Below are 27,956 nucleotides of genomic sequence, written 5' to 3' on the forward strand. Positions count from 1 at the left end.
GTCCTGGGCCCTCTCCATTGTCCGAGTGAGGCCCAGCGCAAATTGGAGGAACAGCACCTCATATTTCACTTGGGCAGCTTCCACCCCAGCGGTATGAACATTGACTGCTCTAACTTCAAATACCCCTTGCTTTCCCTCTCTCTCTCTCTCTCTCTCTCTCTCCATCCGTCCCCCTTCCCAGTTCTCCATCCAGTCTGACCGTCCCTGATTAAATATTATCTCTGTTTGCTTCGTTGTCACCTTCTTCGAGCTAACAATGATCTATTGTACATTTTCCTTGAGCTTCATTTCCTTTGATGTCTAGTTTTGACACTTATCCTTCCTTATCTGTGTCTCCCTCTCCTCTGACTCTCAGTCTGAAGAAGGGTCTCGACCCAAAACATCACCCATTCCTTCTCTCCAGAGTTGCTGCCTGACCCGCTGAGTTACTCCAGCATTTTGTGTCTATCATTATAGATTTGGTCATGTTGGTCGGTGTGGGCAAGTTGGGCCGAAGGGCCTGTTTCCATGCTGTAAGACTCTATATTGTCACGTGTACCGAGGCACAATGAAAAGCTTTGTTGCACATGCTATCAAAACAGATCAGATAATACCATACATAAACACAATCAAGTCATTTATTGTACAACAGGTAGAGCAAAGGGGAAGATACAGAGTGCAGAATATAGTTCTCAGCATTGTTCTCAGTTCCACAAAGTCTAATGTCCGCAATGGGGTAGAGGTGAATCGGACAGTAGCCTAGCTTATGCAAGGGCCATTCAGAAGCTGATAACAGAGGGGCAGAAGCTGTTCCTGAGTCTGGTGGTGCGCACTTTCAATCTTATAATACAATACAATAATACAATATATCTTTATTGTCATTGTACCCAGGGGTACAACGAGATTGGGAATGCGCCTCCCATACGATGCAATAATTTAAGTAATTTAGACAGCAGCAACCCAACGAAACGAAACAGTTGTAACAGTTTTGGACAGGGTAAAGTGCAAGTTGATCTATGCGTTGTGGCCATCCGGCTCAGCAGGACCGGTTCATAGCAGCTATGGCCCTGGGGATGAAGCTGTTCCTGAGTCTGGAGGTGCGGGCATAGAAGGCCTTGTATCGTCTGCCCGATGGAAGGAGTTCGAACAGACTGTTGCAGGGGTGTGAAGTGAAGAGTCTTTGTGGATGCTGGTGGCTTTTCTGAGGCATCGTGTACCTTCTGTACCTTCTGCCGGACGGGAGCGGGGAGAAGAAGGAATGACTAGGGTGGGACAATCTGGAATTAGTAAATGTGTGGTTGAGGGTCGGTATCAACTCACTGGGTTGAAGGGCCTCTTGGTGTGCTGTATCACTATGACTCAAAACACATCTGAAACACGAATCACACTTGGATTGATGGCATCTCAGTGCCCTGCTGATTAGAACAGAGGTAGAACAGGGACAGAACGGGCAGGACAGGGGTCGAACTGTGTGGAACTGGGGTAGAACGGGCAGGACAGGGGTAGAACTGGTGTAGAACAGGTGCAGGACGGGGGTAGAACTGTAGAACAGGGGTAGAACAGGCGCAGAACGGGCAGGACAGGGGTCGAACTGTGTGGAACTGGGGTAGAACAAGGATAGAACTGATGTAGAATAGGGGTAGAACTGTAAAACAGGGTGGAATAGCTGTGGGTAGAACTGTGTAGAACAGGTGTAGAATAGGGAAGAACAGGTGTAGAACAGTGTTGCACGTGGGTTGGCCCTCCTGAGATGGGTCCCATGTCTGAGATGGACAGTGTTATGGAGGTCGGGGGGTGGTCTCCACACTACTTCACATCGCCCAGAGGATGTGTATGGGAAGGAACTGCAGATGCTGGTTTAAACAGAAGATAGACACAAAAAGCTGGAGTGACTCAGTGGGTCAGACAGCATCTTTGGAGAAAAGGAATAGGTGATGTTCAGACCCCTGAAAGCAGTGTTGGGTCACCAGTAGAATGGCTGTCCATTTGCAACTCCCGACCAAGGGAAGGTCTGAAGAAGGGTCTTGACCCGAAACGCCACCTATTTCAATAGACAATAGGTGCAGGAGGAGGCCATTCGGCCCTTCGAACCAGCACCACCATTCAATGTGATCATGGCTGATCATTCTCAATCAGTACCCCGTTCCTGCCTTCTCCCCATACCCCCTGACTCCGCTATCCTTAAGAGCTCTATCTAGCTCTCTCTTGAAAGCATCCAGAGAATTGGCCTCCACTGCCTTCTGAGGCAGAGAATTCCACACCTTCACACCTCTCTGATTGAAAAAGTTTTTCCTTATCTCCGTTCTAAATGGCCTATCCCTTATTCTTAAACTGTGGCCCCTTGTTCTGGACTCCCCCAACATTGGGAACATGTTTCCTGCCTCTAACGTGTCCAAACCCTTAATAATTTTATATGTTTCAATAAGATCCCCTCATCCTTCTAAATTCCAGTGTATACAAGCCTAGTCGCTCCATTCTTTCAACATACGACAGTCCCGCCATTCTGGGAATTAACCTGGTGAACCTATGCTGCACGCCCTCAATAGCAAGAATATCCTTCCTCAAATTTGGAGACCAAAACTGCACACAGTACTCCAGGTGCGGTCTCACTAGGGCCCTGTACAACTGCAGAAGGACCTCTTTGCTCCTATACTCAACTCCTCTTGTTATGAAGGCCCAACATTCCATTGGCTTTCTTCACTGCCTGCTGTACCTGCATGCTTCCTTTCGGTGACTTTTCTCCAGAGATGCTGTCTGACCCGCTGAGTTACTCCCGCTTTTTGTGTCTATCTGCTGAGGATGCGTTGGATGAAGTCTGTGCACCGGTGGTGTGCTGGCCAAGGCAGGGGAGCAGCAGGGAGCGTGGGCAAGGAGGGCAGAGCCAACTTGGTCAACTGTGTAGAACAGTGATAGAACAGGTAGAACAGGGGTAGAACAGTGTGTAGAACAAGTATAGAACAAGTGTAGAACAGGGGTAGAACGGGTAAAGGTGCTGGAGTCAATTATTAAAGAGGTAATAACGGTGCATTTGGATAGCAGTAAAAGGATAAGTCCAAGTCCTCCTCCTGCTCCTATTTTCTATGTTTCTATATGTGTAGAACAGGGGTAGAACTGTGTAGAACAAGGGTAGAACTGTGTCAAACGGGTAGAACAGGTAGCAGGGAGAGTGGGCAAGGAGGGCAGAGCCAACTTGGTCAACAGCTCATGGTTTAAATAGAAAATGAATGCAATGTACAAACGCATCAGTGTTGTGTGAGACGGGTGAATGTGACCCGCTCCCCAGCTCAGGCCTGCTTGATTGAAGCTTGATTGAAGCTGTTCTATTTCTGTTTCCAGGGAATAGAGCAGTTGAAAAAGGAAGAGAGACGATGGGGTAAAAAAACCAAGTGGATGAATCTGAAGGCAGTGTTCGGGCACCCACTCTCAGTAGAATGGCTGAGTCCATTCGCAACTCCAGACCAAGGGAAGGTCGACCCATATCAGTATGTGGTCTGAGGCAGCAGACTCGTTATCTAATCAAAGTACAAAATATCCGTTGTAATTTACTTCATACGTTATCCACAAGACTGTATCCTTTCTGGTGGCTAAACCTGTGCTGGGAAAGTTTGAATGATGATGTCGTGCGTGGGGTTCAGTGTATGGCTCTCTGCTGTATCCCAGTCCTGGTTCAGTGTGTGGCTCTGCTGTGTCGATGATGGTAGCACAGACAGACCCATCTCCAACGGCTCTCTGCAGTGACTGTAGCACAGACCTATGTCCCAGCCCTGGTTCAGTGTGTGGCTCTCTGCTGTATCCCAGCCCTGGTTCAGTGTGTGGCTCTGCAGTGACTGTAGCACAGACCTATGTCCCAGCCCTGGTTCAGTGTGTGGCTCTGCAGTGACTGTAGCACAGACCCGTGTCCCAGCCCTGGTTCAGTGGGCGGCTCTGCTGTGTCGGTGACGGTAGAACAGACCCATCTCCAACGGCTCTCTGCGGTGACTGTAGCACAGACCCGTGTCCCAGCCCTGGTTCAGTGTGTGGCTCTGCAGTGACTGTAGCACAGACCCGTGTCCCAGCCCTGGTTCAGTGGGCGGCTCTGCTGTGTCGGTGACGGTAGAACAGACCCATCTCCAACGGCTCTCTGCGGTGACTGTGGCTCAGACCTGTCTCCCAGCTCCAGGGACAATGTGTGGCAGACAGTGGGTGGCTGGACACTGCAGATGTGGCTGTGAAATTACAATAAAGAATATTTCAGAAATTCAGGTGAATAAACTGTTGAAGGTTGGCAAGCTGCTGTCACAATAACATTAAACTTATTTCTCGGTCGTGTTTTCCCTTTAGTTTCTGCCCTTCACGTACTGGCCGGTCGGTCACAGTGACCGACGGTTGAACGGGTCGATCATCCACAGGTGTTTTACTCCTGGAGTCACAGCCAAGGCGAGCAAAGGCTCAAACCGCATCGCACCCACGTCTGTGCTCGCCTGTTCCATGGTTCCCGTGTAGCAAACAACTGCAGATGCTGGTTAATATATAAAACAACACAACAATGCTGGAGTAACTCAACGGGTCAGGCAGCATCAGGTCTGAAGAGTCTTGATCTGAAACGTCACCTATCCATGTTCTCCACAGATGCTGCCTGACCCGCTGAGTTACTCCAGCATTTGTGTCTATGTTCAGTGTAAACCAGCATCTGCAGTTCCTTCCAACACATGTGGTGTAGAAACATAGAAAATAGGTGCAGGAGGAGGCTATTCGGCCCTTCGAGCCAGCACCGCCATTCATTGTGATCATGGCTGATCATCCACAATCAGTAACCCGTGCCTGCCTTCTCCCCATATCCCATGATTCCACTAGCCCCGAGAGCTCTATCTAACTCTCTTTTAAATCCATTCAGTGATTTGGCCTCCACTGCCCTCTGTGGCAGAGAATTACACAAATTCACAACTCTGGGTGAAAAACTTTCTTCTTACCTCAGTTTAAATGGCCTCCCCTTTATTCTAAGACTGTGGCCCCTGGTTCTGGACTCGCCCAACATTGGGAACATTTTTCCTGCATCTAGCTTGTCCAGTCCTTTTATAATTTTATATGTCTCTATAAGATCCCCTCTCATCCTTCTAAACTCCAGTGAATACTAGCCTAGTCTTTTCAATCTTTCATCATATGACAGTCCCGCCATCCCGGGGATTAACCTCGTGAACCTACGCTGCACTGCCTCAATAGCAAGGACGTCCTTCCTCAAATTAGGAGACCAAAACTGTACACAATACTCCAGATGTGGTCTCACCAGGGCCCTGTACAACAGCAGAAGGACCTCTTTGGTCCTTTCCTCAAATCCTCTCGTTATGAAGGCCAACATGCCATTAGCATGTGTTTGGCACCTGTAGCCAGCTGCTGGCTAATAATAATAATAATATTCATTTATTGTCGTTGCAACTGCCTGTTCCCCTACACCCCCACCCCCTGTACTGCGGCCACCTGTACCCTGGTGCTGCCCCCCTTCACCCTTACACTCCCACTGTCTGTAATGTGGGGTGGCCTGTAGCCAGTGCTGACCGCCTGTGACCCGCCCAGTGCTGACCGCCTGTAGCCCAGTGCTGACCGCCTGTGGCCCAATGCTGACCGCCTGTGACCCAGTGCTGACCACCTGTGGCCCAGTGCTGACCACCTGTAGCCCAGTGCTGACCACCTGTAGCCCAGTGCTGACCACCTGTAGCCCAGTGCTGACCGCCTGTAGCCCAATGCTGACCGCCTGTGACCCACTGCTGACCACCTGTAGCCCAGTGCTGACCACCTGTGCTGCAGGGCCCACTGGTGTGAAGTGCAAATACCCCTTGGCCACCTGATATCTGACCGTCTGTGTGTTTTGTTTACAAGACTACAAGTTTACACAAGGACCACCCCTCCCCTCCCCTCCCCCCCCCGGTCCGTGAGCAGATGTGTCGACACGCTCCTGCAGTGCAAACTCTCCCCTCCTGCAGCCATGCTCAGTCCTATGCACATTTACCTGAAGCTTGCAGAATATTAAACACTACAGGCAGTTTTTATTTGAGCGGTGAGTTTAATCTTTCCGTTTCATGTCCGGCCCTTTCCCTGTGGTCTCCGGCCCTTGTTGCCAGTTCTCCTCCCACCCCCTGGGTCATGGCTTGACCAGTCCATGGCGTTTGTACCACCTGCCCACACTGACCAACATGCCCCATCTACACTAGTCCCACCCACCCACACCGACCAATATGCACCATCTACACTAGTCCCACCCACCCACACCGACCAACATGCCCCATCTACACTAGTCCCACCCGCCTGCGTTTGGCCCATATCCCTCTAAACCTGTCCTGTCCATGTACCTGTCCAAGTGTCACAGTCTAAGCCCCAGTGACGTGGGGCCATTCCGGGCAGTGATGGAGGTGGGTCCAAGTGGCAGCAATCACTACAGTCTGGACACTCCCTGGGACGGTGGCTGTGTGGTTGTGATTGATGTTTCTTTGCCCTGATCATTGGAACGGTTACTGATGCAGCTGTGACACATCTGTAGAGAGGCAGGGCCCGTGTAGGCAGTACTAATGCAGGGAGGATTAATATAGGGAGTACTAATGCAGGGAGTACTGATGTAGAGTACTGATGCAGCTGAGATGCAGGAACTACTGATACAGCTGTGACACGGCATTGGCACATCTGTTGGAGATGGAGGTGAAACAAGTTGAGATAACAGATGAGAGGAACCTGTGCTGATTCAGTGAATGTTGACAAATCTAGTTTTATACCACTGCACGATAATCTGGGCAGCAAAGACTGACAGGGTTTTAATTGAGTTTTGGAATTCCAGACATGGGTTAGCACCTGGTGTGATCTTAGTGTGGTTAACGGATGTGTAAAATGAGCAGTTATGATCGATTCGTAGACTCAGTAATTCTGGGATAATGAGGTGTAACATTTAGGCACATTGCCTTAGTCAATTCAAGCAAATTACACAACGTAAATTTTGGCTTTCTACTTTAGTCCTTTCAACTATCCACGTAATTAACAAACTGTTGTTTTCAGGTTTTCTGTTTATATTACAGTATTGCCAAAAATTATTCTATCATTATTTCTGGTAATGGTGGGGATGGGGCAAGAGTACATTTTTAAGCATGCGTATTTAACCTGGGGTTTGGAAAGATTATGTTTTGTGTTTATTGAAACATTGGCTTCAGATACAATCTGAATCGTGTGAGAAATCTGGGTGCTATGGAATAATCAAATAAAACATTTTACAACGATTCTGTGCCGTGTTTGCATTGATCTTGGTCACATGGGCATTCTCCATCGCTTGGTGATGTTCTGATGTGGGTTTTGAGTAAGTGAATCAGAGAGTGTTCTGTACATCTCACGGGATTGTTGGTGTTGAGTTACCAGTTCGAGTATTTGATCTGATTTAATAGTCACAGAGTGATACAGTGTGGAAACAGGCCCTTCAGACCAGACAACATGTCCCAGCTATACTAGTCACAGAGTGATACAGCGTGGAAACAGGCCCTTCAGACCAGACAACATGTCCCAGCTACACTAGTCCCACCTGTATCCTCTGAACATTTCCTATCCATGTACCTGTCCAAATGTCTATTTCCCAGGGTGGGTGAATCAAGAACCAGCGACGCAGGTTTAAGTTCATAAGTCGAGGGGACAGAATGAGGCCATTCAGCCCATCAAATTTACTCCACCCTTCGATCACGGCTGATCTATCTCTCCCTCCTAACCCCCTTCTCCTGCCTTCTCCCCATAACCCCTGACACCCGCACTGATCAAGAACCTGTCAATCTCTGCTTTAAAAATACCCACTGACTTGGTCACCGTGGCCTTTCTAAGGGGAAAGACTTAATGGGAACCTGAGGGGCAACGTTTTCATACAGAGGGTGGTGGGTGTATGGAACGAGCTGTCGGAGGAGGGAGTTGAGGCAGGGACTATCGCAACGTTTTAAAGACACGGACCTGGACAAGCTGACCACGACCGTACCCTAAACACTGGCAACATCAGTGTGGAGGTCAGCATCTGTGTCAGGGTGTGTGCTGAGCGTGGGCCAGCACGATGTCTTGGATCAACATCAGTGTGGAGGTCAGCATCTGTGTCAGGGTGTGTGCTGAGCGTGGGCCAGCACGATGTCTTGGATGGAGAGGTTCTAGTCGTGGGGACACAGGTGGGGCACACTCATACACAGGTGGGGCACACACACTCATACAGCAAGTCGTGGGGACACAGGTGGGGCACACTCATACACAGGTGGGGCACACACACTCATACAGCAAGTCGTGGGGACACAGGTGGGGCACACTCATACACAGGTGGGGCACACACACTCATACAGCATGGAAACAGGCTCTCCACAACACTACTCGTTCTTATAAGCTCCAAGGAATAAAGTCGTAGCCTGCTCAACCTTAGTCAGTGGAAAGATTATATGACTACGCACATGATTATAATCAAGCCGTCCACAGTGTACAGATACAGGATAAGGGAATAATGTCTAGTGCAAGATAAAGCCAGCAAAGTCCGATCAAAGATAGTCCGAGGGTCTCCAATGGGGGAGATGGGAGGTCAGGATGGTTCAGTTGCCTGACAACAGCCGCGAAGAAACTGTCCCTGAATCTGGAGGTGTGCGTTTTCACACTTCTGTACCTCTTGCCCGATGGGAGAGGGGAGAAGAGGGAGTGGCCGGGGTGAGACTGGTCCTTGATTATGCTGCTGGCCTTGCCAGGGCAGCGTGAGGTGGAGACTGGGTAGAGGTTTACAGAACTGTTGAATGGGGATAGGTAGAAATGGTTCCCACAGTAGAGGTGTGTCGGCATTGGATCATGGGCAGGGGTTTAGTGGGAACCTGCTGCCTGAGCCTGCGGTGCAGAGATTCTCACAACAAAGGTAATGCCAAAGATGAGCCCTTGAATCACAGAGGCACAGACAGCTACAGAAACAGCACTAATACAGACGGGTGTTTGATGGTCAGCACAGAACCTGTACTACTACCGCTGTCAGACCTGCCATTAAACCCGTGGGCTACCGGCCGGCCAGCCGCTGCTCTCCTGAACGCAGACACTGGAAAGGGGCCGGTGACAATCCCAACCACTCCCAATCCTCCTGGAGGATGTTAGCCGTTACATTGTCCTCTGGTGGCCCTGGGGCCCAGGGATGGGGCACTGGGGCCCCACTTACACCGTCACAAGTCTACAACTTTTATATGTTGGAAGCAACTGCAGACGCTGGTTTACACCAAAGATAGACACAAAATGCTGGAGTAACTCAGCGGGCCAGGCAGCATCTCTGGAGAACATGGATAGGTGACGTTTCACAGAGTGCTGGAGTAACTCAGCGGGTCAGGCAGCATCTGTGGAGAACAAATAGAGTGGATAGGTGGCGTTTCAGGTCAATAGACAATAGACAATAGACAATAGGTGCAGGATGAGGCCATTCGGACCTTCGAGCCAGCACCGCCATTCAATGTGATCATGGCTGATCATTCTCAATCAGTACCCCGTTCCTGCCTTCTCCCCATACCCCCTGACTCCACTATCCTTAAGAGCTCTATCTAGCTCTCTCTTGAATGCATTCAGAGAATTGGCCTCCACTGCCTTCTGAGGCAGAGAATTCCACAGATTCACAACTCTCTGACTGAAAAGGTTTTTCCTCATCTCCGTTCTAAATGGCCGACCCCTTATTCTTAAACTGTGGCCCCTGGTTCTGGACTCCCCCAACATTGGGAACATGTTTCCTGCCTCTAACGTGTCCAACCCCTTAATAATCTTATACGTTTCGATAAGATCCCCTCTCATCCTTCTAAATTCCAGTGTATACAAGCCTAGTCGCTCCAGTCTTTCAACATATGACAGTCCCGCCATTCCGGGAATTAACCTGGTGAACCGGAGAAAACCAACGCAGTCACAGGTAGAACGTACAAACTTCGTACAGACTGCACCTGTAGTCAGGATTGTACCCGGCTCTCCAGCACTGTGAGGCAGCAACTCTAACGCTTTGCTATCGTGAGAATGCACCGTAGAGGAGCATTTGGAATAAACACATAGAATTTCTTATACCGATAATGAAAAAGATAACTAGTCTGAAAAAGGGTCACCCATTCCTTCTCTGCACAGATGCTGCCTGACCCACTGAGTTACTCCAGCACTCTGTGAAACGTCACCTATCCATGTTCTCCACAGATGCTGCCTGACCCGCTGAGTTACTCCAGCACTCTGTGAAACGTCACCTATCCATGTTCTCCACAGATGCTGCCTGACCCGCTGAGTTACTCCAGCACTCTGTGAAACGTCACCTATCCATGTTCTCCACAGATGCTGCCTGACCCGCTGAGTTACTCCAGCACTCTGTGAAACGTCACCTGTCCATGTTCTCCACAGATGCTGCCTGACCCACTGAGTCACTCCAGCACTCTGTGACCAAATTATTACTTAGCTTGAAGTTTCAACAAAATTCTCCCCAAAATGCAACTGATATGTTGTGTTAAACTGCACCTCCAAGAGTCGAGAGTTGTCTTTCTTGACTTTAACCAAGTACTGGATTTTCTGGTGTAGGTTGGTGTGTCCGACCAATTTCCCATTCTCCTCAGTCAGGTTGTCCACCTGGCTACGAAGAGTTTTAACCTCCTGCAGTAAACCTACGCTGCACGCCCTCAATAGCAAGAATATCCTTCCTCAAATTTGGAGACCAAAACTGCACACGGTACTCCAGGTGTGGTCTCACTAGGGCCCTGTACAACTGCAGAAGGACCTCTTTGCTCCTATACTCAACTCCTCTTGTTATGAATGCCAACATTCCATTGGCTTTCTTCACTGCCTGCTGTACCTGCATGCTTCCTTTCAGTGACTGATGCACTAAGACACCCAGATCTCGTTGTACATTCCCTTTTCCTAACTTGACACCATTCAAATAATAATCTGCCTTCCTAGTCTTACCACCAAAGTGGATAACCTCACACTTATCCACATTAAACTGCATCTGCCATGCATCCGCCCACTCACACAACCTGTCCAAGTCACCCTGCAACCTCATAGCATCTTCCTCACAGTTCACACTGTCACCCAGCTTTGTATCATCTGCAAATTTGCTAATGGTACTTTTAATCCCTTCATCCAAGTCATTGATGTATATTGTAAAGCACCGAGCCTTGCGGTACCCCACTAGTCACTGCCTGCCATTCTGAAAGGGACCCATTTATTCCCACTCTTTGCTTTCTGTCTGTCAACCAATGTTCTATCCATGTCAGTACCCTACCTCCAATACCATGTGCTCTAATTTTGCCAACCAATCTCCTATGTGGAACCTTGTCGAAGGTACACCACATCCACCGGCTCTCCCCTGTCAATTTTCCTAGTTACATCCTCAAAAAATTCCAGAAGATTAGTCAAGCATGATTTCCCCTTCGTAAATCCATGCTGACTCGGAACGATCCTGTTACTGCTATCCAAATGCTCCTCAATTTCGTCTTTTATAATTGACTCCAGCATCTTCCCCACCACTGATGTCAGACTAACTGGGCTATAATTTCCCGTTTTCTCTCCCTCCATTCTTAAAAAGTGGGATAACATTAGCTACCCTCCCATCCACAGGAACTGACCCTGAATCTATAGAACATTGGAAAATGATTACCAATGTGTCCACGATTTCTAGAGCCACCTCCTTAAGTACCCTGGGATGCAGAACACCAGGCCCAGGGGATTTATCAGCCTTCAGTCCCATCAGTCTATCCAAAACCTTTTCCTGCCTAATGTGGATTTCCTCCAGTTCCTCCGTCACCCTAGGATCTCTGGCCACTAGAACATCTGGGAGATTGTTTGTATCTTCCTTAGTGAAGACAGATCCAAAGTACCCGTTCAACTCGTCTGCCAGGTTGAGACTGGTTTAGTTTAGTTTAGTTTGGAGACACAGCGCGGAAACAGGCCCTTTCGGCCCACCGGTTCCACACCGACCAGCGATCCCCGCACATCAACATTATCCTATACCCACTAGGGACAATTGTTTACATTTACCAAGCCAATTAACCTACAAACCTGTACGTCTTTGGAGTGTGGGAGGAAACAGAAGATCTCAGAGAAAACGCACGCAAGTCACGGGAGAAGGTCCAAACTCCGTACGGACAGCCCCCATATTTGGGATTGAACCCGGGTCTCCGGCGCTGCATTTGCTGTAAGGCAGCAACTCCACCGCTGCGCCACCGTGCCGGCCACAAAGGGTCTTGAACCAAAACATCACCCATTCCTTCTCTCCAGAGATGTTGCCATCCCACTGAGTTACTCCAGCATTTTGTGCCCATCTTTTATACACCCGTCTCACGTCTCCTGAAACGTGGACTCTGTTCCCATAACACAAGGATTGATTCAGTTATTGGCAACGCCTTCTTTTGAGAAGAGTAATGTGTGGTTGATTCCTGGGAGCTGCTCCTTGGAACCGTTTGGATCATGAAATACCTGCAGAACCGGTAACACCAGCGGGGAAGGAGAACGCCTGCACAGACCACCATCTTCAGCCGGCTTAAAGGCAGGGGAACCCCAGCCCAATCTGACCACGCCACATGACCTGACCACATGACCACGCCACATGGCCACATGACCACGGAGGTGAGGAAAACCTTTTTCAGTCAGAGAGTTGTGAATCTGTGGAATTCTCTGCCTCAGAAGGCAGTGGAGGCCAATTCTCTGAATGCATTCAAGAGAGAGCTAGATAGAGCTCTTAATGATAGCGGAGTCAGGGGGTATGGGGAGAAGGGAGGAACGGAGTACTGATTGAGAATAATCAGCCATGATCACATTGAATGGCGGTGCTGGCTCGAAGGCTAAATGGCCTAATCCTGCACCTATTGTCTATTGTCTATGACGTCACATGACATGTCACATGACCACATGACCACGCCTCATGACCACGCCTCATGACCACGCCACATGACCACGCCACATGACCACACCACATGACCACAAGCTGCACCACAGAACCGAGTTGGAGAGCAACGTAGTTTCCCCGTGCTGCATCTTGATGTTTCCACCCAGATGGAACTAAACGAAACTAAACTTTTGCTAAAGTATACGGCGGGATTATCGATCACTTAGTGAAACGGGCAGAGAAACGGCAGATGGAGTTTAATCCGAGCAAGGGTGAGGCGTTGCACTTTGGGAGGTGGAATGTAAAGGGGAAAGTCTACAATTAATGACATGACCCTTAACAGCAGTGATGTCCACAGTGTGATGTCCATAACTCCCTGAAAGTGACAACACAAAGACGGTGGGAAAGAAGGCTTGTGATCGGCTTGATTTCAAAAGAGTGTTTGTCATCATGCAGTGCCCTACATAATGTTTGGGACAAAGACCCACCATTTATTTATTTGCCTCTGCACTCCACAATTTGAGATTTGTAATAGAAAAAATCACATGTGGTTAAAGTGCACATTGTCAGATTTTAATAAAGGCCATTTTTATACATTTGTGGTTATTACAGTGTGTGGTCACTACCGTGTGTGGTCACTACAGTATGTGGTCACTACAGTATGTGGTCACTACAGTCAGTGGTCACTACAGTATGTGGTCACTACAGGGTGGTCACTACAGTCAGTGGTCACTAGTTAGTGGTCACTACAGGGTGGTCACTACAGTCAGTGGTCACTACAGTATGTGGTCACTACAGGGTGGTCATACAGTCAGCAGGTCGGGCAGCATCTCAGGAGAGAAGGAATGGGTGACGTTTCGGGTCAAGACCCTTCTAGTGTAGATGGGGCATGTTGGTCGGTGTGGGCGGGTGGGACTAGTGTAGATGGGGCATGTTGGTCGGTGTGGATGGGTGGGACTAGTGTAGATGGGGCATGTTGGTCGGTGTGGGCAGGTGAGACTAGTGTAGATGGGGCATGTTGGTCGGTGTGGGCGGGTGGGACTAGTGTAGATGGGGCATGTTGGTCGGTGTGGGCAAGTTGGGCCGAAGGGCCTGTTTTCATTCTGTGAGTCTGTGACAACAGCATCGATGCGCAGAGAGTTCTTGGAGTCCAAGTCCATAACTCCCTGAAAGTGGCAACACAAGTAGACTGAGTGAAGAGGGCGCACGTACGCCTGCCTTCATCAGTCGGGGCATTGAGTACAAGAGTCAGGAAGTCACGATGCTGTTTTACTGAACTTTGATCAGGCCGCATGTGGAGTATTGCGTGCAGTTCTGGTCGCCCCCATTACAGGAAGGATGTGGGGGCTTTGGAGAGGGGGCAGAGGGGGTTTACTAGACGCTGCCTGGATTGGAGGGTTCCAGCTACAGGGAGAGGGTGGATTAGAGGGTGTGAGCTACAGGGAGAGGGTGGATTAGAGGGTGTGAGCTACAGGGAGAGGGTGGATTAGAGGGTGTGAGCTACAGGGAAAGGGTGGAGATTTGTTTTGTTTGCTCTGGAATGCCAGAGGCTGAGGGAAGACGTGATAGAAGTTTATCACATTCTGAGAGGCGTATCTAAGGTGGACAGTCAGAACATTTATCCCAGGATGGGACAATCTAAGGCAGAGCTTTTCAGGTGAGAGGCAAAGTTCACAGATGTGCAGGGCAGGGGGTGGTGGGTGCAGGGAACGTGCTGCCAGGGGTAGTGGTGGAGGCAGATACAGAGTGGTGTCTAACAGACTTTGAGGTAGACTTGTAGATATGCAGGAAGTGGGAGAATATGGATCATAATGGGGGCAGATCAGAGATGTTCTTGGCCCATCATGTTGGGCCTTTTGGAAGGGTGGGCTGAAAGATGGCAGATGGAGTTTAATGCTGATAAGTGTGAGGTGCTGCATTTTGGTAGGACAAATCAAAATAGGACGTACAGGGTAAATGGTAGGGAATTGAGGAATGCAGTGAAACAGAGGGATCTGGGAATAACTGTGCATTGTTCCCTGAAGGTGGAATCTCATGTGGATAGGGTGGTGAAGAAGGCGTTTGGTATGCTTGCCTTTATAAATCAGAGCATCGAGTATAGAAGTTGGGATGTAATGTTAAAATTGTACAGGGCATTGGTGAGGCCGAATCTGGAGTATGGTGTGCAGTTCTGGTCGCCAAATTATAGGAAGGATGTCGACAAAATGGAGAGGGTACAGAGGAGATTTACTAGAATGTTGCCTGGGTTTCAGCACTTAGGCTACAGAGAGAGGTTGAACAGGTTGGGTCTTTATTCTTTGGAGCGTAGAAGGTTGAGGGGGGACTTGATAGAGGTTTTTAAAATTTTGAGAGGGACGGACAGAGTTGACGTGGGTAGGCTTTTCCCTTTGAGAGTGGGGAAGATTCCAACAAGGGGACATAGCTTCAGAATTGAGGGACAAAAGTTTAGGGGTAACATGAGGGGTAACTTCTTTACTCAGAGGGTGGTGGCTGTATGGAATGGGCTTCCGGTGGAAGTGGTGGAGGCTGGCTCGATTTTATTATTTAAGAGTAAATTGGATAGGTATATGGATGAGAGGGGATTAGAGGGTTATGGTCTGAGTGCAGGTAGATGAGACTAGGTCAGGGAGAATGGTCGGCGTGGACTGGTAGGGCCGGACAGGCCTGTTTCCGTGCTGTAGTTGTTATATGGTTATATGGTACAATATGGGCAGAAGGGCCTAGTCCTGGGCTGTACACTGTGGGCTGAGGGGCCTGGTCATGGGCTGTACTATGTTCTAACTGTGCTCAGTTCCCTCGTTAACCTGCCTCAGTCTCAGTCTGCCTGTCTGTTCACTGTTTAACTCTTCTTGCTTTTGCCTCTTGGACTAACTCTGCCTCTTTCCTCTTGCAACGCCGCGCCGTCTCAGACCAGACGCTGCTCCTCGCTCTGCCCACACCTTTACTGATCCTGGCCTTTGTTGCTCCAGGTACCGAGTCTGCACCAGCCCCTCGCCCCGCACCGCTCCGCTCCGCTGCCACAGCACCCCTCCCTCTACATGGACACCCCTCCCTCACCACCAGACCCTCCCCACTGGGGTGTCACATAGGTGCCCCGCTCTGCTCGCCCCTCTGCCACAGGGCGCCCCTCCCTCTACACAGACACCACTCCCTCCACACCAGGGTGCCCCACTCTGCTCCGTCCCGCCCCGCTGCGACAGCACCCCTCCCTCACCACCAGGGTGCCCCGCTCGCTCCGCCCCTCTGCTACAGGGCACCCCTCCCTATCCTTCTACACAGACAGCCACCCTCACTACCAGACCCTCGGCACCAGGGTGCCCCTCCCTCCACACCAAGGTGTCACCAGGGTGCCCCGCTCGCTCCTCACCCCTCTGCACCACGTCATTCTCTTGTTGTTGCCTCTCCTCTCTGCCCTGGGGGTGAGACCCCGACCACACTGGGGGCTCCGTGACCCCGCATCCCCCGGGCCAGTGAATGTGCCGGATATGCGGACAGGCGGCTGGTGCTGACGGCAGGGCCTGGAGACCCCTTCACTCTCCACCCAGGCCTCCTGCACCAGTCTGCAGACCCGGCCCGGGACCTGCTCCGGCCTGTGTCCACTGACCGGACTGTCTGCCACGGCCTGTGTCCACTGACCGGACTGTCTGCCCCGGCCTGTGTCCACTGACCGGACTGTCTGCCCCGGCCTGTGTCCACTGACCGGACTGTCTGCCCCGGCCTGTGTCCACTGACCGGACTGTCTGCCACGGCCTGTGTCCACTGCCCCGGCCTGTGTCCACTGACCGGACTGTCTGCCCCGGCCTGTGTCCACTGACCGGACTGTCTGCCACGGCCTGTGTCCACTGACCGTGTCCTGGGGCCGCTCTGCCTGGGCTCGGGGTCTCTCTGACATACGGGGTTGAGGAATTGACCGTTTCGCAATGTTTCAACGCTCCAGTCACGCTTCAGCCCTGAACGGCAACACACAGATCTGTGGACACGCGGGCTGGGCTGCCAGACCTCTCTGGGTCACTCAGCACATCCAGGAGGTCCTGGCAGGGGGGGGGGGGGTGGTTACTGCCCCTCCCTAGTTGCCCCAGTGGGGGGGTGATGACCAGTCCTTGCTGGCGGGGGGGGGGGAGGATGGTTAAAGCCCCTCCCTTGTTGCCCCAGTGGGGGGGTGATGACCAGTCCTTGCTGGCGGGGGGGGGAAGGATGGTTAAAGCCCCTCCCTTGTTGCCCCAGAGGGGGTGTGGGGGGTGATGACCAGTCCTGTCTGGAGGGGGGGGGGGGGGGTGGGTGGTTAAAGCCCCTCCCTTGTTGCCCCAGAGGGGGTGGTGACCTGAGGCCTGGCAATGATCAGTGCGGGTGTCAGGGGTTACGGGGAGAAGGCAGGAGAATGGGGTTAGGAGGGAGAGATAGATCAGCCATGATAGAATGGCAGAGTAGACTGGATGGGCCGAATGGCCATTCTTCTCCTATCACGTGTGACCTTGTGTTGCCAGTGCTGGGGAGGTGTCTGGGATTTACGGAATACATCTGAGGTGGTCACACTCACACTCTCACCCGAACCGTTCCCAGGGCATCGAGCGAGTGAAGAATGAGCCGGTGACCTGGCAGAAGACCATGGGCTGGGCCGGGATGAAGGCAGCGTTCGATGGCAACTTCTCCCTGCGATGGTTCAACCCCTTCTCAGGTCTGCGGTGCAGGAGAGCCCAGGCCAGTGGCCACAGGCCGGCCACGGTCCGCACAGAGGAGGTGGCAGTGGAGGCTCCACCGACTGACCCAACACTGACCGCACAGACCGAGCGGTCAGTGGAGACTGTGGCCGAGTGACCCAACACTGACCGCACAGACCGAGCCGTCAGTGGAGTCTGTGGCCGAGTGACCCAACACTGACCACATGGACTGAGCTGTGAGGTACCGGCGGAGTGACCCTACACTGACCGCATGGACTGAGTGGTGGAGGCTGCAACGTCTGATGGAAGAATCACCAAGAAACATTCATCACACAGAGTGTGTGTGCTATACAGTTCAGTATTGTTCATTGTCGTGTCCTTCACAAAACATACATGTGTGTGTGTGGTGGGACCACTGCAACATGAACCAAAGTATCGTGTGTCTAGCATCTCCTCTGCTGCTGACTGGTCTGAGATGACCAGAGGTACGGACTGACCTGAGACTCTACCTGTAACTGTCCACACCACCGATGACCACCCACCCCTCTACATCACTCCCACCCCTCTACATCACACCCACCCCTCCACATCACACCCACCCCTCCACATCACACCCACCTCTCCACATCACACCCACCCCTCCACATCACACCCACCCCTCTACATCACACCCACCCCTCCACATCACACCCGCCCCTCTACATCACACCCACCCCTCCACATCACACCCACCCCTCCACATCACACCCACCCCTCCACATCACACCCACACCCACCCCTCTACATCACACCCACCCCTCTACATCACACCCACCCCTCTACATCACACCCACCCCTCTACATCACACCCACACCCACCCCTCCACATCACACCCACCCCTCCACATCACACCCACCCCTCTACATCACTCCCACACCCACCCCTCAACATCACTCCCACACCCGCCCCTCTACATCACCCGCCCCTCTACATCACCCACCCCTCTACATCACACTCACCCCTCTACATCACTCCCACCCACCCCTCAACATCACTCCCACACCCACCCCTCTACATCACTCCCACACCCACCCCTCTACATCACTCCCACACCCACCCCTCTACATCACTCCCACACCCACCCCTCTACATCACACCCACCCCTCTACATCACACCCACCCCTCTACATCACTCCCACACCCACCCCTCTACATCACTCCCACACCCACCCCTCTACATCACTCCCACACCCACCCCTCTACATCACTCCCACACCCACCACTCTACATCACACCCACACCCACCCCTCTACAACGTCTTCACTCCCGCAACATGCTGGGGGAGGTTCCCTCAGTTACAGCTGGGGGAGCAACAGCCCAGGACTCTGCCAGAGACGCCATCTACACACCAACAACACGCAGAGACGTGATCTACACATCTACAACACGCAGACTTCATCTACAGATTTACAGCCCACAACTCTGACAGAGACTTGATCTAACATCTACAGCCCAGTTACAGACATGGTCCACACATCTTGGAGATGTGGTCTACATATCTACGTGGTCTCAGGCCTCAGACACTGACTTGACAAAGGGGCTTTTCCGTACAGTGTTTCTCAACTCTAGATTTTGCATTATGCAACAGTATATCTGCACTTTGTACAAATTAAACAGATGTTTTTTATAATTCCTATAAAGAGTTTGTCACGGAGTATTATGGAAGTGTTGAAGGATTAACCTTTGTAGCTGCCAGGCCGATAATCTCTTTACTGACACTGATCTTTTTAAACATTTTCCAATCATTTATTCTTATAACAATTCTGATTTCACAGAACTTTCTGAAATCAAAGACCATTAAAATCTGGTGATGTTTCTCCTCGTCGTGCTGCTGTAATTCTGTCACAACAACAAAATCTGACACAGATATTCACGCATTTATCACAGAAGCAGTGCAGGTGGGGATTACTGGAGATCACAGTGCAGGTGGGGATCACTGGAGATCACAGTGCAGGTGGGGATCACTAGAGGTCAGCCAGTGCAGGTGGGGATCACTGGAGATCACAGTGCAGGTGGGGATCACTGGAGGTCAGCCAGTGCAGGTGGGGATCACTAGAGGTCAGCCAGTGCAGGTGGGGATCACTAGAGGTCAGCCAGTGCAGGTGGGGATCACTGGAGATCACAGTGCAGGTTGGGATCACTGGAGGTCAGCCAGTGCGGGTGGGGATCACTGGAGGTCAGCCAGTGCAGGTGGGGATCACTAGAGGTCAGCCAGTGCAGGTGGGGATCACTGGAGATCACAGTGCAGGTGGGGATCACTGGAGGTCAGCCAGTGCAGGTGGGGATCACTAGAGGTCAGCCAGTGCAGGTGGGGATCACTGGAGATCACAGTGCAGGTGGGGATCACTGGAGGTCAGCCAGTGCAGGTGGGGATCACTAGAGGTCAGCCAGTGCAGGTGGGGATCACTAGAGGTCAGCCAGTGCAGGTGGGGATCACTGGAAATCACAGTGCAGGTTGGGATCACTGGAGGTCAGCCAGTGCAGGTGGGGATCACTGGAGGTCAGCCAGTGCAGGTGGGGATCACTGGAGGTCAGCCAGTGCAGGTGGGGATCACTAGAGGTCAGCCAGTGCAGGTGGGGATCACTGGAGATCACAGTGCAGGTGGGTAATCACTGCAGGTCAGCCAGTGCAGGTGGGTAATCACTGGAGGTCAGCCAGTGCAGGTGGGGATCACTGGAGGTCAGCCAGTGCAGGTGGGGATCACTGGAGATCACAGTGCAGGTGGGGATCACTGGAGATCACAGTGCAGGTGGGTAATCACTGCAGGTCAGCCAGTGCAGGTGGGTAATCACTGGAGGTCAGCCAGTGCAGGTGGGGATCACTGGAGGTCAGCCAGTGCAGGTGGGGATCACTGGAGGTCATCCAGTGCAGATGGGGATCACTGGAGATCACAGTGCAGGTGGGTAATCACTGCAGGTCAGCCAGTGCAGGTGGGTAATCACTGGAGGTCAGCCAGTGCAGGTGGGGATCACTGGAGGTCAGCCAGTGCAGGTGGGGATCACTGGAGATCACAGTGCAGGTGGGGATCACTGGAGATCACAGTGCAGGTGGGTAATCACTGCAGGTCAGCCAGTGCAGGTGGGTAATCACTGGAGGTCAGCCAGTGCAGGTGGGTAATCACCGGAGATCAGCCAGTGCAGGTGAGGACCACTGATGGTCTGCCAGTGCAGGTGGGGATCACTGGAGGTTAGCCAGTGAAGGCGGGTGATCACTGGAGGTTAGCCAGTGCAGTTGGGGATCACTGGAGGTCAGCCAGTGCAGGTGGGGAATCACTGGAGGTCAGCCAGTGCAGATGGGTATCACTGGAGGTTAGGCAGTGAAGGTGGGGATCACTGGCGGTTAGCCAGTGAAGGCGAGTAATCACTGGAGGTTAGCTAGTGCAGCTGGGGGATCACTGGAGGTCAGCCAGTGTAGATGGGGATCACTGGAGGTTAGGCGATGAAGGTGGGGATCACTGGAGGTTAGCCAGTGAAGGCGAGTAATCACTGGAAGTTAGCCAGTGAAGGCGGGTAATCACTGGAAGTCAGCCAGTGCAGGTGGGGATCACTGGAGGTCAGCCAGTGAAGGTGAGTAATCACTGGAGGTTAGCCAGTGAAAGCGGGTAATCACTGGAGGGTAGCCAGTGAAAGCGGGTAATCACTGGTGGTTAGCTGGGGAATGGGTGACAGGCCACAGATGGCTGTGGAGCTGACAATGGCTATAGATAGATAGATTCTTGATTAGTTCGGTGTCAGGGGTTATGGGGACAAGGCAGGAGAATGTGGTTGGGAGGGAGAGGTAGATCCCTGACTAACTCCAACCTCTCCCCTCCTGAACGTGCAGCCCTCCACTCACTCCGCAACAACCCGGACTTAGTCATCAAACCCGCTGACAAGGGAGGTGCTGTGGTAGTCTGGCGTGCTGACCTCTACCGGACCGAGGCCAGATGACAACTCTCAGACACCTCTTCCTACTTATCCCTGGACCATGACCCCACCGACAAACACCAGACCTTTATCATCAGCACCATCATGGACCTCAACATCTCCGGCGATCTACCCTCCAATGCCTCCAAACTCATAGTTCCCCAGCCCCGCAAGGCCCGATTCTACCTCCTACCCAAAATCCATAAACACAACTGTCCCGGCAGACCCATTGTCTCTGCCTGCTCATGTCCCACCGAACTTATCCCTACCTACCTCGACTCCATCCTATCCCCCATGATTAAATCCCTCCCCACCTACATCCAAGGCACCTCACAAGCTCTCCATCTCCTCGATAACTTCCGGTTCCCAGGCCCCAACTCCCTCATCTTTACCATGGATGTCCAGTCACTCTACACTTCCATCCCCCACAAGGATGGTCTCGAAGCCCTCCATTTCTTCCTCGACCGTAGAACCAGCCAATCCCCATCTACCAACACTCTCCTCCGCCTAGCAGAGCTGGTTCTTACCCTCAACAACTTCTCCTTTGACTCCCCCCACTTCCTCCAAACCAGAGGCGTAGCTATGGGCACTCGCATGGGCCCTAGCTATGCCTGCCTCTTTGTCGGGTACGTCGAACAATCCCTGTTCCAGACGTACACTGGCCCCATCCCCTAACTCTACATCCGCTACATCGACGACTGCATTGGTGCTACCTCTTGTACCCATGCAGAACTCACTGACTTCATACACTTCACTTCCAATTTCCATCCTGCCCTTAAATATACCTGGACTATCTCCGACATCTCCCTCCCGTTTCAGGACCTCACCATCTCCATCTCAGGAGATAGTGACTGACATCTACTACAAACCCACTGACTCGCACAGCTAGCTGGGCTACACTTCTTCCCACCCGGACTCCTGCAAAAAGTCTATCCCTACTCCCAATTCCTCCGTCTACGCCGCATCTGCGCCCGGGATGAGGTGTTTCACACTAGTGCTTCAGAGATGTCCTCATTCTTCAGAAAACGGGGCTTCCCCTCTTCCATTATAGATGAGGCTCTCACTAGGGCCACTTCTACATCCCGCAGCTCAATAGACAATAGACAATAGGTGCAGGATGAGGCCATTCGGCCCTTCGAGCCAGCACCGCTATTTAATGTGATCATGGCTGATCATTCTCAATCTGTATCCCGTTCCTGCCTTCTCCCCATACCCCCTGACTCCACTATCCTTAAGAGCTCTATCTAGCTCTCTCTTGAATGCATTCAGAGAATTGGCCTCCACTGCCTTCTGAGGCAGAGAATTCCACAGATTCACAACTCTCTGACTGAAAAAGTTTTTCCTCATCTCCGTTCTAAATGGCCTACCCTTTATTAACTGTGGCCCCTTGTTCTGGACTCCCCCAACATTGGGAACATGTTTCCTGCCTCTAATGTGTCCAACCCCTTAATAATCTTATAGGTTTCGATAGGATCTCCTCTCATCCTTCTAAATTCCAGTGTATACAAGCCTAGTCGCTCCGCTCTTGCTCCCCCTCCCCCCATTCGTAACAAGGACAGAATCCCCCTCGTTCTCACCTTCCACCCCACCAGCCAGCGGATCCAACAAATCATCCTCCAACATTTCCGTCACCTACAACGGGACCCCACTACTGGCCACATCTTCCCGTCCCCTCCCCTCTCTGCGTTCCGCAGAGACCGTTCCCTCCGTAACTCCCTGGTCCACTCGTCCCTTCCCACCCAAACCACCCCCCTCCCCAGGCACTTTCCACTGCAACCGCACGAGATGCAACACCTGTCCCTTTACCTCCCCCCTCAACACCATCCAAGGACCCAAACAGTCTTTCCAGGTGAGACAGAGGTTCACCTGCACCTCCTCCAACCTCATCTATTGTATCCGCTGCTCTAGATGTCAATTTCTCTACATCGGCGAGACCAAACACAGGCTCGGCGATCGTTTCGCTCAACACCTTCGCTCAGTCCGCCAAAACCAACATGATCTCCCGGTGGCTGAGCACTTCAACTCCCCCTCCCACTCCCAGTCTGACCTTTCTGTCCTGGGCCTCCTCCAGTGCCATAGTGAGGCCCACCGGAAATTGGAGGAACAGCACATCCTATTTCGCCTGGGCAGCTTGCAGCCCAGTGGTATGAACATTGACTTCTCCAACTTTAGATAGTTCCTCTGTCCCTCTCTTCCCCTCCCCCTTCCCAGTTCTCCCTCTATCTTCCTGTCTCCACCTATATCCTTCCTTTGTCCCGCCCCCCTGACATCAGTCTGAAGAAGGGTCTCGGCCCGAAACGTCACCCATTCCTTCTCTCCCGAGATGCTGCCAGACCTGCTGAGTTACACCAGCATTCAAATTCCCCACAGCGACGCTCCCGTTCACCGTCCAGCACTGCCAGTATCCCCCTGTCCCTCACCCACTCCCCACTGCCAGCACTGCCAGTATCCCCTGTCCCTCACCCACTGCCAGCACTGCCAGTATCCCCCTGCCCCTCACCCACTCCCCACTGCCAGCACTGCCAGTATCCCCCGTCCCTCACCCACTGCCAGCACTGCCAGTATCCCCCCGCCCCTCACCCACTCCCCACTGCCAGTATCCCCCTGTCCCTCACCCACTCCCCACTGCCAGTATCCCCCTGTCCCTCACCCACTCCCCACTGCCAGTATCCCCCTGCCCCTCACCCAGTGCCCACTGCCAGTATCCCCCTGCCCCTCACCCAGTGCCCGCAACAGCAGCACCCTCGGTCTCTCCCTTCCCTCACGGCCCCACACTCACCCCTCACTCCTCCTTGGTGTACACGCCTGTGTTCCCCGTGTCTGTAGCAGTGTGCAGCAGCAGCAGCCCAGCGAGGCTGAGTGCCGTCCCCAGCCACCACAACAGCGCGTGCTGCTCCCCAAACAGCAGCGTGCCCAGACAGGCCTGCAACAGCACATCACACAGAACATGTCAATCATCTCATACTCAGCCCTGTCACCACACAGTGCAGCACAGACAGACCCTTCCCCCACCATGTCCCTGCCAAGACCAACTCTTCTCTGCCTGCACGTGATCCATGTCCCCCCCATCCCCTGCAGAGCCATGTGCCTATCTGACACCCTCCCAACCCCCACTATCAGATCTGCCTCTACCACCACCCCTGGCAGCGCGTCCCATGCCCAACCACCTGGTGCATCTCACCTTCAAGCTGTGCCCCCTGGTATATGCATCTCCACCCTGGTTAGGTGGTTCTGACTGTCTACCCTCTCTACGCCTCTCATCATTTTACACTTCTATCCACGCAACCTCTGGTATTCTGGAGAAATCAATCCCAGTCTGTCCACCCTCTCCCTGTAGCTCACACCCTCTAATCCATCCTCTCCCTGTAGCTCACACCCTCTAATCCATCCTCTCCCTGTAGCTCACACCCTCTAATCCATCCTCTCCCTGTAGCTCACACCCTCTAATCCACCCTCTCCCTGTTGCTCACACCCTCTAATCCACCCTCTCCCTGTAGCTGGAACCCTCTAATTCACCCTCTCGGTGTAGCTCACACCCTCTAATCCACCCTCTCCCTGTAGCTCACACCCTCTAATCCACCCTCTCCCTGTAGCTGGAACCCTCTAATCCACCCTCTCCCTGTAGCTCACACCCTCTAATCCAGGCAGCGTTCTGGTAAACCTCCACTGCACCCTCTCCAAAGCCTCCACATCCTTCCTGTAATGGGGCGACCAGACAATACTCCAAGTGCACCCTGACCAGACACACAGCTGCATCATGGCCCTGACCAGAGGCACGGGGAGCTGCATCATGGCCCTGACCAGAGGCACGGGGAGCTGCATCATGGCCCTGACCAGAGGCACGTGGAGCTGCATCCTGACTGCTCGGCTCTGATACGCAACACCACGCGTTCAGTGAGAATGTTCCAATGAAGCAAACGATGAACTTACTGAGGTGAGAAAGTTGGAAGCAGTGGTCGTCAGGGAGGTTCGTGAAGACGAGGAATATCTCAGCGCTTTTGCAAATAATATCCACATCAAAGCGTTACAGAGGATGACCAACCCTCCACAGCCGAGCCAGAGCAGTGCATGCAGCTGTAAAACAGGTACGTGGCAAGGCTGTGACTAAACTGTAGGGCATCACTGAACACATTGCACATGGAAATCACAGGTGCTGACACTTGTACAGGGTGTGGGGAGGTGCAGAGGAGGTTCACCTGACACTGCCTGGATTACAGGGTATAATCTGCTGACAGAGGTTGGGTAGACATAGGTTTAAGGTGAGACATAGGTTTAAGGTGAAGCATAGGTTTAAGGTGAAGCATAGGTTTAAGGTGAAGCATAGGTTTAAGGTGAAGCATAGGTTTAAGGGGAAGCATAGGTTTAAGGGGAAGCATAGGTTTAAGGTGAGACACAGGTTTACGGTGGGGGGAGGGAAGTTTTAATAGGAATCTGGGGTAACTTTTTCCACAAAGGGAGGTGGGTGTTTTACCAAGATGCAGCACTGAACGCCGCAGGAGATCCTTCCTCCCTGTGGCTATCAAACTGTACAACTCTTCCCCCTTCTGTCGTGGGGTAGACTGAGACTGCCCCCTGCCCCCCCCCCCCTCCCAATCTTTGCACATTCCCAATCCTTTACACTCGGCACTTTCATTTCATGTTTCATGTATTTTTATGACTGTTGGCAGATCAATTTCCCTCCTGGGATAAATAAAGTTCTATCGTATCGTATGGAACGAGCTGCCAGAGGAGGCAGTTGAGGCTGGGACTGTCGCAACTTTAATAAACATTTGGACAGGTACATGGATAGGACAGGTTCAGAGGGATATGGACCAAACGCAGGCTGGGGGGACTGGTGTAGATGGGACATGTTGGTCGGTGTGGGCAAGTTGGGGTGAAGGGGCTGCCCCTGCATTCCCCCCCCCCCCCCACTGGTCAAGGGGCTGCCCCTGCATTCCCCCCCACCCCCCCACTGGTCAAGGGGCTGCCCTGCCCTGATCCCCCCACACCCAGTGGTCAAGGGGCTGCCCTGCCCTGTCGTCGTCCCCCACACCCAGTGGTCAAGGGGCTGCCCTGCCCTGTTCTCCCCCCCCCACTGGTCAAGGGGCTGCCCTGCCCTGATCCCCCCACACCCACTGGTCAAGGGGCTGCCCTGCCCTGTCCCACCCCCCCCCCCCCCACTGGTCAAGGGGCTGCCCCCCCACCCCAGTGGTCAAGGGGCTGCCCCTGCCCTGCCCCCCCCCCACCCCAGTGGTCAAGGGGCTGCCCCTGCCCTGCCCCCCCCCACCCCAGTGGTCAAGGGGCTGCCCCTGCCCTGCCCCCCCCCCACCCCAGTGGTCAAGGGGCTGCCCCTGCCCTGCCCCCCCCACCCCAGTGGTCAAGGGGCTGCCCTGCCCTGTCCCCCCCCCCACCCCAGTGGTCAAGGGGCTGCCCCTGCCCTGCCCCCCCCCAGTGGTCAAGGGGCTGCCCCTGCCCTGCCCCCCCCCCCCCAGTGGTCAAGGGGCTGCCCCTGCCCTGCCCCCCCCCACCCCAGTGGTCAAGGGGCTGCCCCTGCCCTGCCCCCCCCCACCCCAGTGGTCAAGGGGCTGCCCCTGTCCCACCCCCCTCCCCACTGGTCAAGGGGCTGCCCCTGCCCTGTCCCCCACCCCCCCCCCCAGTGGTCAAGGGGCTGCCCCTGCCCTGCCCCCCCCCCCAGTGGTCAAGGGGCTGCCCCTGCCCCCCCCCCCCCCCCAGTGGTCAAGGGGCTGCCCCTGCCCCCCCCCCCCCCCAGTGGTCAAGGGGCTGCCCCTGCCCCCCCCCCCCCCAGTGGTCAAGGGGCTGCCCCTGCCCTGCCCCCCCCCACCCCAGTGGTCAAGGGGCTGCCCCTGTCCCACCCCCCTCCCCACTGGTCAAGGGGCTGCCCCTGCCCTGTCCCCCACCCCCCCCCCCCAGTGGTCAAGGGGCTGCCCCTGCCCTGCCCCCCCCCCCCAGTGGTCAAGGGGCTGCCCCTGCCCCCCCCCCCCCCCAGTGGTCAAGGGGCTGCCCCTGCCCCCCCCCCCCCAGTGGTCAAGGGGCTGCCCCTGCCCCCCCCCCCCCCAGTGGTCAAGGGGCTGCCCCTGCCCCCCCCCCCCCAGTGGTCAAGGGGCTGCCCCTGCCCCCCCCCCCACCCCAGTGGTCAAGGGGCTGCCCCTGCCCCCCCCCCCCCCCAGTGGTCAAGGGGCTGCCCCTGCCCCCCCCCCACCCCAGTGGTCAAGGGGCTGCCCCTGCCCCCCCCAGTGGTCAAGGGGCTGCCCCTGCCCCCCCCCCACCCCAGTGGTCAAGGGGCTGCCCCTGGCTGCGGCCCCCGACATCCCCCCCCCTTGCCCCCCGGTGTCCCCGCTCTCACCGGTCCGGGTCCGGGCCCGGGGCCGCTCCCGCCTCCCAGCCACAGTTTGGCGGAGGCGGCAGCCGCAGCGCCCAGAGCGCCGGCACCGAGCGCCTCCCTCAGCCCCGACATCCGCGCCGCGCAGCGCAGCGCCTCCACCCGCAATGGCGACGCGTCCTCCTCCCGCCCACAATGGCATGGCGCCCCCTCCCGCCC

General features: G+C 53.7%; 2 protein-coding genes across 6 annotated transcripts in view; one reads left to right on the top strand and one right to left on the bottom strand.

The window, feature by feature from the left end:
- LOC144601494 (palmitoyltransferase ZDHHC3-like) overlaps positions 1 to 18,174 on the top strand; it is a 60,671-nt gene extending 42,497 nt beyond the window's left edge. For 2 of the 4 annotated variants that reach the window (XM_078413716.1, XM_078413706.1), the window contains exon 7: positions 3,316 to 7,209. In XM_078413716.1, the coding sequence (XP_078269842.1) occupies positions 3,316 to 3,474 (159 nt within the window). In that variant the 3' untranslated portion in view covers positions 3,475 to 7,209. Of the gene's footprint in view, positions 1 to 3,315; positions 7,210 to 17,374 lie in introns of those variants that run through there. The other 2 variants (XM_078413697.1, XM_078413687.1) reach the window with 2 other exon arrangements.
- tmem42a (transmembrane protein 42a) lies at positions 617 to 27,889 on the bottom strand. Of its 2 annotated transcripts, none has more exons than XM_078413729.1 (4): positions 27,762 to 27,889; positions 25,349 to 25,492; positions 24,198 to 24,341; positions 617 to 4,184 (listed from the first exon to the last, which is right to left on the bottom strand). In XM_078413729.1, the coding sequence occupies exons 1-3, from the start codon at positions 27,870 to 27,872 to the stop codon at positions 24,201 to 24,203; spliced, it is 396 nt and encodes a 131-aa protein (XP_078269855.1). In that variant the 5' UTR covers positions 27,873 to 27,889; the 3' UTR covers positions 617 to 4,184; positions 24,198 to 24,200. The 2 variants fall into 2 exon arrangements, with proteins under 2 accessions (XP_078269855.1, XP_078269864.1); XM_078413738.1 differs by lacking the exon at positions 617 to 4,184 and adding an exon at positions 6,236 to 9,311.
- Positions 27,890 to 27,956: the final 67 nt, after the last annotated feature.

Source organism: Rhinoraja longicauda, chromosome 2 (genome assembly GCF_053455715.1).
Source record: "Rhinoraja longicauda isolate Sanriku21f chromosome 2, sRhiLon1.1, whole genome shotgun sequence".
NCBI lineage: Eukaryota > Metazoa > Chordata > Chondrichthyes > Rajiformes > Arhynchobatidae > Rhinoraja > Rhinoraja longicauda.